Source organism: Cannabis sativa, chromosome 5 (genome assembly GCF_029168945.1).
Source record: "Cannabis sativa cultivar Pink pepper isolate KNU-18-1 chromosome 5, ASM2916894v1, whole genome shotgun sequence".
Classification (NCBI taxonomy): Eukaryota; Viridiplantae; Streptophyta; class Magnoliopsida; order Rosales; family Cannabaceae; genus Cannabis; species Cannabis sativa.
Genome location: NC_083605.1, coordinates 58,503,755 through 58,516,716, shown reverse-complemented (window position 1 = coordinate 58,516,716; position 12,962 = coordinate 58,503,755). Strand labels below are relative to the sequence as shown.

The window sequence follows — 12,962 nt, the reverse complement described above, 5'->3', positions numbered from 1 at the left end:
TCTTAATTTCTGTTTCATTTTGTTGTTTTTTTTTTCTATTTTTATTTTTCCAGATGTTTTATTGTTTTTCATTTCAATTTCTTCATTTGATTATTTCTCATTTTGTAATAGTTTTTTCATAGTTTTTTAATAGTGTAGACACCTTCTGTATGTATTTTTTTTAATATGTTTTTTGTCTAGTTATTTCTTGTCCATTTTTATATCATCAATGGGTAACAATTAGATTTTCCATGGATGTTGATGTTCAAAGAGTTTTTCCTGTATTTTAGTTTGTATACATTTGTTTTGTAGTTTTATTATAGTTTTGCTACTTGCATATCTTATTTCATTATAAAACTAATATGCAACTATTTTGCACAAAACTTACTATGTATAACTACTATTTCTTAGTCCCCGTCAAATTAAATTCCTGCATAATATATAAACTAACATAAAACGATAATGCAACTATAAGGCAACCAAAACAAAAAATAAACAGACTTATACGTAACTGGTTGCACCTTAATTCGAATTTACTCTTCTTATTGTGTTTCTAAAAATATTGTTGTAAAGTGGCCTAGAAACTTAGCCTTAGCTGAATACTTTTAGGACTTTCCTAACTACCTTACCGGTTTTATAGTTATGTTAGTTATGTTGGTTTGTCTATAAATAGACTCAACTAACTCCTAGCTATGTGTGGTTCATATTCCAATTTACAGAAACAATAGAGAGAGACAGAGAGAGAGGCTGTGAGGTGATATAGGACTGGTATTAAGAAACCAGTTTCTGGTGTGCTCAGTTTGAGTTCAATTTCCTCTCACTCATTCTCTAGTTTGAATCACCTATTGATGTACCTTGTATTCTTTGCATACATGTTTAATGGAAAGTTCTTTAATGGCTGAATCTTGATTTCATTCTCTCTTGCTTTAACTCAGTTACTCTTACTGTTTTTTTTACTTATAATCCTTTGCACTAAGCTTTTGTTAAATCTGTCATAGACTTTGATCGATTAGTTTGTTCTTGATATTTGGTCATTGTGATCGGTTTGATCACATCAAATGGTATCAGAGCTGAGGTTCAATCGAGGAGATCAAGAAGTGTTTGATTAAAGTCTGACTGCAACAAGATTGAAATCAAGAAATGGCATCAACTAAGTACGAGGTTGACAAGTTCACAGGAGCTAATGACTTCAGTCTTTGGAGAATCAAGATGAGAGCCTTGCTGGTACATCAAGGCATTGCAGAAGCCATTAATGTGGATGCATTGAAAGGAATTGAAGATGTGAGGAAGAAACAAGAAATCGAGACCAAGGCACATTCTGTAATTCTTCTCAGTCTTGGAGATGAAGTACTGAGAGAAGTTGCGAGATGAGGAGAAAGCCACTTGGGTAATGTAGGAAAAGCTTGCTACGATCTACATGAAGAAGTCACACTTGCAAACAAAGTTTGTACTTGAAGAAGAAAGCTGTACACCTTGAGGATGGAAGATGGCAAGGACCTTAGAAGACACCTAGATGACTTTAACAAGATTGTTCTTGACTTGAACAATATTGGTGTGAAGGCTTAGATGAAGAGGACCAAGCTATAATCCTGCGAGTTCTTTGCCAAAATTGTATGAACACTTTGTTGATACAATTCTTTATGGCAAAGATACTCTTCTACAATGTACGAGGTGAAAGCGGCCTTGAATTCTAAGGAAATTCAAAGCAAATCGGAATGACAAAACGAGCACGATGGAGAAGTGCATTTGTCAAAGGAAGACATGACAAGAAAGGGCCTGAGAACTTCTGAACATGGTGGTGATCGAGGCAGAAAGCAAAGACGGAGTTCGAAACACAAGCGGCAAGAAGTGTTTCTATTGCGAAAAGAAGGACATTTCGAGAGATGAATGTCTTGCTTTGAAGAACAAATTGAAGAAAGAAAAGAACAAAGAAAAGGGACAAGGCGATGTTGCGATGGTTATGACTCGGTAGTGTGTTACGAGTGGTGTCGAACACGGATTACGGACAAGAATGGATACTCGATTCTGGTTGTTCTTTTCACATGTGTCCTTGTGAAGAAATGTTACGCAATCTTGAGAAGAAAACGAGAGTCTTGTTTTATTGGGTGATAACGAAGGCATGCACGATTCAAGGAATTGTGGATCTATTGTGATGCGAGATGAATGAAGGTGCTCGAAGAATCATCAACGATGTCGGTATGTTCTGAACTCGAGAGAAATCTCTTGTCAATTGGTGTCTTAGCCTCGAAAAGGATGCAAAATTAAAATTGATGAAAACTCACTTAATGTAATTAAAGGTTCCCTTCTTGTAATGAAAGGAATATATAGAAATGGCTTGTATTTTCTTAATGGAAAATCGATTCGGCCTAACTTCAAATGTTACGGGTACGGGTGATGATGACTTGACAAGGATGTGGCATTTGAGGCCAGGACATGTGAGTGAAAGAAGGCTTGATGGAATTGAAGAAGCAAGGGATTCTTAAAGGAAAGGTGTCATGCGAGATGGATTCTGTGAGGAGTGCATATATGGCAAAGGCTATGACAGAAATTCACAGCGAAGCACACAACCGAAGAACGAGTTGGCATATGTGCACTCGGATCTTTGGGGCCACTTCAGAATTCCTACACTTGGTGGTGCTTACTATTTCATGAGTATCATTGATGATTACTCGAGAAAGGTGTGGGTTTATCTCTTGAAAACCAAAGATGAGGCTTTCGACACATTTGTCAATTGGAGAAAACTCCTTGAGAACCAAGCGGTAAGAAACTCGAAGATTAGAACGGATAATGGATGGGAATTGCTCGAAACCGGTTGAAGGAGTTACTGTAGCAAAGAAGGGATAGCCGAGGCACTTGACGATTAGAGACAACTCCTCAGCAAAATGGCCTGGCGGAGAGAGGATGAATAGGACCTTTAACTTGAAAGAGTTAGATGCATGCTTAAAGGAGCTAGTTTAGAAAGAAAATTGGGGGTGGTGAACACAACATGTTATCTAATAAATAGATGTCCACTCCTTGGTATCAATTTCATGACACCACGAGAAAGTGGTGCCAGAAGGCTCGAGCTATGACCATGCAAGGTTTTGGGTGCCTTGCCTATGCTCATGTAAGGCAAGACAAGGCGAAGCCTAGGGCGATTGAAATGTATGTTCTTGGGATATCACGAAGGGGTTAAGGGATACAAACTTTGGTGTCTTGAATCGGGGTTCAAAAAGTGTATCATCGGCGGAGATGTCACTTTCAGAGAAGAAGAAATGGCCATGAAACCATTACCAAATCCAACACGCTGAGACGGAAAGAGCCATATTGCGAGTCAATCTTGAGGTGGATCGGTCACCTGCCTGAGACAAAGACTCGAAGCGAGATGAGAATCAAGCTCGAGAGCTTGAAGAACAATCTCATGAAACACGAGGAGATCTTGATGACTATCTCTTGGCGGGAGACGAGGGAAAGAAGAGACATGAGACCTCGCAAGACTTGGTTATGCGAGATTTCTCTTGCATTTGCACTAAGCTAGCTTGCCGGTGAACTCGAAAACTGCGAACCCCTTGCACATACAAGGAGGCAGGAAATGCAAAAACGGGGAACCTTTGGTTGAGGGCAATCAATGAAGAAAAAGTATCATTGATCGAAACAAAACATGGTACGTGTGAACGGACCACCGGGGCAAAAGATTGATCGATAGCAAGTGGTAACATTTAGACGAGAAAGAGGAGTTAATGAAAATTCGGTAAGATTGAAGGCAAGGCTTGTGGCAAAGGGATTCACTCGGAGAGAAGGTGTCGATTTCAATGATATATTTGCACTGTGGTGAAACGAAGCTTCCATTAGAGCCATTATGGCAAAAATTTCTTGCTTCAGAGATCTAGAAATAGATCAAATGGATGTGAGAACTGACTTTCTTACATGGCTCTTTGGATGAGAGAATTTACATGAAGCAACTTTGAGGATTTGACAATGGTAATCCTAACCGGGTATGCTTCTTTACCTAAATCCTGCATGGCTTTAAAGCAAGCACACAGACAATGGAATATCGGATTTGACAAGTTCATGTCAAGGATAAAATTCACCAAGAGCAAATATGATCCATGTGTTTATTTTGACAAAGAAACCTACCTTATTGTATGTTGATGACATCTTAATAGTAGGCAAGGATAAACACAAAATCAGAGAGCTAAAGTGCCAACTCAAAGGTGAATTTGAGATGAAGGATATGGGAGAAGCCAAGAAAATTCTTGGAATCAAAATCAAGAGAAAGAGACCTGGTTTCATCATGCTGACACAGCAGGGATACTTGAATAAAGTTCTATAAAAGTTCAACATGAATGAAGCCAAGCCTGTGATGACACCATTGGCTCAAGATTTTAAGCTCAGCAGGAGCGGGCACCCCCGAGCGGGGAAGAGAAGAAGCATGGATGGCATACCTTATGCAAGCTGTGAGGTTTGCTTGATGTATGCCATGGTATGCACGAGGCGACTTGGCCTATGCCATGAGCATAGTAAGTCGTTTTGTTGCGGCCACTGGAAATGCCTGTGGGATGCGATAAAATGGGTCATGAGGTATGTTAAAGGATCTCTGAACATGGGTTTGATCTACAAATCTACAGAGAAAAGTGAATGTGAGGTTGAAGGATTTGTCGACTGCGATTATCTTGGATGCATTGACACGAGGAGATCATTGACGAGGTTATATCTTCACGGCTTTAGGTGGATGCATTAGGCGAAAGTCAAACTGCGAGAAAGTTGTAGCTGTCATCCACGAGGCGAGTACATGGTACTGAAGGCGATAAAAGAACTGCTTGTGGCTAAAAGGTCTATCAAAAGAACTCGGGTTTAACTCTGAGGACATGACTGTCCATTGTGACAACCAAAGTGCTTTGCACTTAATGAAAAATCCCATGTTCCATGATAGATCAAAGCATATCGACATCAAACTTCACTTTATCAGAGAGATCATTGCCAATGGAGAGGTTCAAGTGAAGAAAATCGCATCGACCCATGACCACATGAGACATTTTTACAAAATGTGTCACTCGAGCCAAGTTTAGACAACTTGTCGAACTTGGTCGGCTTATCAAGGAAATTGGATGAGTTTCCAACTTCACTTAAATGTTCGGCCCTTCTTTGCTCATGTTCTCTAAGTCTAGAAGTATACATGCCAAGGTGGAATTGTTGTAAAGTGGCCTAGAAACTTAGCCTTAGCTGAATACTTTTAGGACTTTCCTAACTACCTTCTAGGTTTTATAGTTATGTTAGTTATGTTGGTTTGTACGCCAAATAGACTCAACTAACTCCTAGCTATGTGTGGTTCATATTCCAATTTACAGAAACAATAGAGAGAGACAGAGAGAGAGGCTGTGAGGTGATATAGGACTGGTATTAAGAAACCAGTTTCTGGTGTGCTCAGTTTGAGTTCAATTTCCTCTCACTCATTCTCTAGTTTGAATCACCTATTGATGTACCTTGTATTCTTTGCATACATGTTTAATGGAAAGTTCTTTAATGGCTGAATCTTGATTTCATTCTCTCTTGCTTTAACTCAGTTACTCTTACTGTTTTTTTTACTTATAATCCTTTGCACTAAGCTTTTGTTAAATCTGTCATAGACTTTGATCGATTAGTTTGTTCTTGATATTTGGTCATTGTGATCGGTTTGATCACATCAAATATATATATATTGGAAGCTAGTAATCAATCAAAATGCAACTGTATATAACGTAGATGTATTATTCATGAGGTTTTTTTTAAATTTTTCACATCATACATTGTTTTGGATTTGGTGGGAGCTCCAGATCTGTTTGTTACAGATCTACATTTCATGAATATAGATTTCGATATTAGGGGGAGTTATTTTGATCGAATAAAATAGAAAACAAATGTGTAATTTCAGTTTCTTCACAGTTTTTCTGATTTTTTTTCGTCATTTTCTGTTTAGATCATTGCAGGTCTTCTTTTCCAGTTGATTTTGCCAGAATTAATAGTTGTATTTTTATCGTTTTGGTTTCATTTTGGTTGTTTTGCGGTTTTGGAACGTTCGCGGTATTTTCACCTTCATGGTTCGCTCTGTACAGCTGAAGGCTTAGTGCATGTGGTATTTTTGTAAATATTTGTATGTGGACTGTATAAATGTTTAATGGGCCAGCCCAAAGTATTTTTGTAATTTTTTTTTCCTTTTTTTTATTTTTCTGTTTTTTTCCCTAAAAAAAGTTTAATTTTTGTAAAAAAATAAAATAAAATTTGATTGTAAATATTATAATTAATTAACTTAATTGTTAAAATAATTTTAGTAGGAATTTATATATAAAAAATATTTATAATTATTAATTGCTAAAAGATCTTATTAAATATTCAATTAATTATTTTATGAAATAATTAATTATAATTAATTATTTTATGAAATAATTAATTATAATTAATTAATTCTAAAAAAGGAAGTTTTACTTATTGTTAACCTACTATTATAGGTAAAAAAAAAATATAATCATAAGTTACAATAAAAATATAACCATTAAATAGTCACACATATGTATATTTAGAGATATTTGGATTATGTTTAAAATGCCTATATCCAAGTATGGAACACACCCTTTCAAAGAAAAAAAAAAACAAAACTTTGGAACAACACAGCAATGAGAAAAGGACAGATGGCAATTAATGAGTAAAACTAAAAAATGTTCAAAATGAATTCCAGCTTGGGAAGGCTTCCAACGCATGAATTGATTAAAACTTCCTAACAACCATTTCCGAACGAAAAATATAAATTTATTTGGATTTGAGGCTCAATTACTTCTAATATTTATCAAATTCTCAATATCCTTTTTGTAATGTAATAAGTCTGTCCTATCTTCTCTATTGAATCCGCTCACTAATTCAATAAAGAAAATAATATTTATGACCAAACAAATAATTGTAAATGTTAAGCACTACAAGATTGAAATATATTATTATTAGTATAATTAAATATCAAATTTCACACATTTTAATTAAATGATTAGTATGAGAAGCGGCTAATTTTTTACAAAGCATTCATTGATATTTAAGAACAATGCTCTTATAAAAAGTATGTGGTCACTAGCTACATACCTTAACATTTCCAGCTTGTTTGATAGCATCCACAAGCTTGAGCTGAAGAAGAATATGGTGGCTTCGGAGATGAACACCAGAAATGGCGCAAATGACAACATCAACAAGTTTCACAGCGTCGACGAGACTTTGATGGTCATTGAAAGAAGCGGAGACAAGTGTTGCTCCTTTCTCCTTGAACGACAAAAGCATTTGAACTCTCTCAATATCAACATTTATCTCAGGTCTGTGAACCACATACGTCTCATGACCCTCTTCTAAACTTGCCTTCACTAGCCTCTTCCCCAAGTACCCAGTTCCCCCTACTATCAACACTTTGCTTTTCCCCATTCCTCTCTCTATGTATATCTATTCCTCCCTTCCTCTATAGATATCTATATGTTTGTTTCTATAAAATGTTATACATTGAATTTCTTTTATGAGGTCTTCAAATAATGAGATGTGTCTTTTCTCTCTCCTCAATCATTTTTTCTCTTTCTAGCTAGTTTTTTAGGTGAACAAAATAATGAGATATGTATAATTTTACTACTATAAAATTAAACTTTAGAAGCGGTTTTTAAGACCTTTCAGCGTCGATTTTGAAAAAATTCATTACTAATATTGTTCCAGGTGACACTGTAGGAGTTAAAAACAACCGACGCCATAAAACTTTATCAAATTGATTATTAAGAAAATACTGACACTAAATGGTATGTGATTTTCATAAAAAATCAATTCAATTTTTCAGTTTTAAGACCTAATATAATAATACAAATTTAATTTATTTAAAATAAATATTAATAAATTTAAATTAAATATTATTTAAATTAATTTTACACAACTAAAAAATTAAATTAACAATATACTTAAATGTATTTATTCTAACTAAATATATTATACAAATATGTTAAAATTAGTCCAAGTATTAACAAGTTAATATATCTAATTAAACATAGAAAAATAATAGATATAAAAATTATAAGTTAACATAAAAAAATAAGAGAAGAAAAATTCTTATACAATTCAGCATCAATCTAAGCCTTCGAAAATTACCGCCAACAATTGTTTTATTCATTTTTGCTGTAACACTAACAATTCATTTTTTGCATCGTACGCCTTCTTTTCCCTAAACTGTGAAAAGAAGTAAATATTTATATTAGTATATATATTGGTTTGTTTGTTAATATAATAAATAAGATAATTAATAATTAAAACTTATAGTTTTTTGATCGGTTAAATAACGGTTAGGATTTACACGTGCGACAATGCTACTCATGTATTTCAATACATAAAAACTACATTCTTGATTTTTAGATTATTTTGGATAATTTGCAAGTGATATTTCTGGATAGACCCCAATAAACCCATTTAATTCCCTTAAATTCTTATATGCATGGTTTTAAAAATTATATTAATATTTTAATTAATTAACATATCTTTATATATTAAAAGTGCCTATCTAACGGCATTTCTTGGTTTAACAGAATATACTTAAAAATAAAAGAATATTCTGTTAAATTTAACGATTAGGTTTGATCTCCCGTTAAAAAATAAACCCAATAATTAAACCAAAAAAATTAAACAATCTTTTAAATAAACAATCTTTTAAATATTAATAATCTCTTTTTAAATTAAAAAAATCATCTTAGCCACATATCTCTCTAACAAACCTATCTTGGGAGAATATTAATAATTTTTTTATTTATTTTTTAAAAAAGAAAAATATAGAGAAAATATTTAGAAAAGATAATAAAAGAAGATTGATTGTGTTGGCTTAGAGATTTTTGGGCTTGGGCTTAAAAAAATAATAACAAAAAAAAGATAAAATAGGCTGTAATTAGTATTTACCTTATATGTTTGTGCTTATTTTTAGTTTTATTTTTAATTTTACCACCAAGAGGAGAAGGTTGAAAAATATTAGAATATGAAAATATTATTGGTGCTTATTAGTAATTTGCAAAGAATGTGAAAGTCTATAAATATATAGTTGTGTAGCTATTATTAGATATGAAATGAGATAATGGAACTTTTTTCAATTAGAAGATTAATGTACATTTTACTATTAATAACATACATTATTATAACACAACTATATTTTACTTACTAAATATACTGACACATATTTTATTTTTATAAAACAAATCGTTCAAATAATTATACTATTTTAATTATTAATTCAAATAAAAAACTAAAATATTAAATAAAACTAACACTACGTGGCTTGGCACGTAACAATCACCTAGTATATATATATATATAGGATACTTATATGGAAGGGACCCTTATTTTGTCCCTATGAGTGAGAACATTTTATTGTAAGTAAATTAACAATCTAAGGGTGATAAGAGAGTGAGATATATGAAAGTGAAGGTAAAATTTAGTTTATGTTAACATATCTCCTCCTCAGTTTTTTTAATAATATTCTTTTATTTTATCTTTTAGCAAAAAAAAATTATTATTACTTTGCACAACCTTTTCACTTTTATCTTTAAAAAAAAAATAATTTCACCTTTCATTCAATTTTTGTTATTTTTACTTATTAATTTTATTTGAAAAATTCTCACATCCATCCGGGATAGAAGTTGATATTGCTGTAGTCTTCTGGTTTCGTTTTGGTCATGGTTTTTTGGCCTTGTGTTTTTTATTTCCCTGTTTGCTGTAGTTTTCTTGTTTTAAGTTGTCTTGAGTTTTTTCTGTTTCTTAGACCTTATCATTAGCCTTTGGTTAGTTGTTATGCTGTATTGTGTTTTGTTTCAATGAATCTGGTGCAATCGCACCACCCTTTTCACCAAAAAAAAAAAAAATAACAATTAACCCCATATATACATAAAAAAAATAATAAAATAAAAACTAAACAACAAATATTTATAAATTGTACTAAGAAATTATTGTCAACATGAATTTACAAAATTAGTAAGATATAAACTATTTCGAAGATGTAGTTATAAAATAGTTAAAAAAAAATACATGAATAAAATATATCAATCTTAGAAATATTTTTTTTAAAAAAAAAATAAAATTTAAAATATCATATCATTTTTCGATGCATATAACTTTTTTTTTTGTGATATTGGAGTTTTTTTTATCACAATTTGTTTTTTCTATTTTTCTTTTAACACTTTTGAAAACTGGCACAAATAAATAAATAGAGTATATATTAGACTAGACAGTGGCAAAATTAGGTGAACTTATTAGGAGGTGCCAATTTTTTTTTTCCAAGTGTATACATGTGTTTATATATATTTTGTTTATGTAATTTTTAAATATGTGCATATATTTTTTTAAGGAGTTTTTTTTGGAGGGGGGCCAATGCCACTCTTTGGCCCTTCAACATCTCTTCTAAGTTTACTATTTCAAATAGAATTTTGACAGTGGCTCATTAAATTGTATTTTCTGTGTTTGGTTTTGGGGTACTAAGTTGTTAATTTTTTTTTTTGTCTAAGTCATGCATTGTTAATATTTATGTAGTTTGCTTGTTATGTATCAACTACCTTTTCTTTTATCTTAGTAATATAACTTTATCCTTCTTTATTATTATTATTATTATTATTATCTAAATATATTTTCTTATTATTGAATTTATTGTTTTAGATGATTCTTATTATTAAATTGGGTTGTCATAACAGAAAAAAAATTGGGGGTTGTTGAGGTATCCTTTAGGGATAAGAAAAAAAAATAAAACAAATAGATGCGTGCTAAAGTTAACCTCTTATTTTCAATCTCTTAGTCAACTTCTGCGCCTGAAAACTTATGCCGGAATATTTTCTGTTTCAATTTTTTTTTCATGACGATGTTCGTTATAATTACAATATCAAGCCTGTAAATTTTCAAATTTTATTGAATAGTTTACAATATCGATAATATAGTTCCTCATATTCTAATTTACCACCCGTATTCAGAAAACGTCAAACCTATTTTCAGCATTGTAAATTATTTAAATTTTTCAAAAAATTTACAAAGATAATATTATAACTATAATAAGTACTGCTATGAAAATAATATTATGATATATATTTTTAGGTGTGGAGATTAACTAAAAAAATTATAGAAAAATTACCCCATATGTTATTTTCTTAATTTTTTTTTTAATTTTTTTAAATTTATGGTTTGGGTTTTTAAAGTTGTTTCTCCATGAGTTTTTATGTGGGTTGCTATACGATTTTTGGTTACGATTTAGGTTGCTCCGCTAGTTACAATAGGGGTTTCTATGTAGAATCCCATAAAAATGCAAAAGAAATTTTTTTAAAGTGTAAAAATAAAAAGCCCCAAAATTATAATAGGAGATTATTATTAGCACTCAAGTAAATTTGTAAAATTCATTTATTTTGTTGACAAATTACATTAGAACCCACAGTGTACAATTTTTTTTTCTTTAATTATATTTTGCTGACAAATATGTATTTGAAATTTTATTTTTTAATAAAATAAAATTAAAACTACAATTAGGACAAACAATTTGTGTTATCGTATTGTGTTTGTGTTGACACGTGTTGACCTCGCTTTTAGTCAACGACACTAAGTCAATTAATAAGCGATTAAGAAAATAGAGCAAAACTAACAAAGTAATAATGAACACTAGATTTTAAAGAGGTTCGGCCCCGTGAGTGTGGTAATAGCCTACTCTCCTTGAATTGTATTAACTCAAGAGAAAGAACAAAGTGTTTTTCTCTGTAAAAGCTCTTACAATGAATCTCTGAGTAATTCTCTTAGATCTCTCTCTCTCTCTCTCTCTCTCTCTCTCTCTCTCTCTCTCTCTCTCTCTCTCTCTCTCAAGCAATTCTTTCGATCCCTTTCATAGTGAGGTTAAGTAACTATTTATATTGCCTTAATGCATGAGGGAAGGTTTCCCTTTTGCTTACAATGTATAAAATAGAAAATTATATTTATTATATAATTATGATACATGAAATAGAAAACTAGAACATGTTGCTATATTTCTCTGATTCAATCCCACGATTGTAGGGATTGCCTTCGTGTCTTTGCATCGCAAGATTACTCTGAATTGATTAACTCTTTGGAAGTAGTTCGGAAAGCCAGGCTTATACTTGCCCAGATGATCTATCTTTCATCATGCTCAGGTAATCAAAGTTTATACCTGCTGACATACAACATGGAGTCTGCTCGGGACATTCACCTCCACCCAAATACAAGAAATGCAGGACTGTGTCACCTGATTCTTTTGCCACATCATTGTGCAAAAATTGGATAACATTTTCCCCCCAAGTCTGTGCAGGACCTTCTTGGTCGCACGTGGACTTTACTCGGTCTGGATTCTTGTCTGATTGGGTGACACGTGGCCGTGGTGTCAATTGATGACCCAATGTAACTCTGACCAAGAGTCTCTTCAGTTTCGGCTCATTAGTGTTGATTGATAATTTTACCTCGAACCACCCCTCAAAATTCGCATGTGACGACGGTTATCCTACAAGTAATCGAATGCATAACGTACACTTTTAGGGGGAATTCGAGACATTTTAAAATTTGAAATGATTACTCCTCTTCTTTGAATTGCTTATAAATAGGGTTAAAAATCCTAATTAAGAACTTTTAGCCAATTTTTACTCTTGGAGAATCAGAGCAAAAATCTTTTTTCTCTCAATTCCTTCAAAGAATTCTCAGAAAACACCGGCCAGCATTGTCCGAGCAGATCAAAAGCTCCGAATCATTGAGTAAGTTCTTCATTTCCTCCTTTTTATATGTTTTCATGTTTAATTTTTTGGGTTTTTTCTTGCGAAACTTGATTGTTCTTGAACCTGTTCTAGGAGAACTATAGAAATTTTAGATTTAAGATTTAGAAATCTTGATTATGCTTAATCACGTTGCCTGATCATAACTGTGTTTTAATTTCAACCCCACGACACTCATTTTCACTTATCCATTTGGGGTTTAGTGAGAGTCAAACCTTATTTCTAAATTTTGAA

General features: G+C 32.4%; 1 protein-coding gene across 1 annotated transcript in view; it reads right to left on the bottom strand.

Annotated features, from left to right (window-relative positions):
- Nucleotides 1-7,571, bottom strand: part of LOC115716735 (bifunctional pinoresinol-lariciresinol reductase 2) — a 37,247-nt gene extending 29,676 nt beyond the window's left edge. The window contains exon 1 of the mRNA XM_030645617.2: nt 7,063-7,571. Within this exon, the coding sequence (XP_030501477.2) occupies nt 7,063-7,392 (330 nt within the window). The 5' untranslated portion in view covers nt 7,393-7,571. The remainder of the gene's footprint in view (nt 1-7,062) is intronic.
- Nucleotides 7,572-12,962: the final 5,391 nt, after the last annotated feature.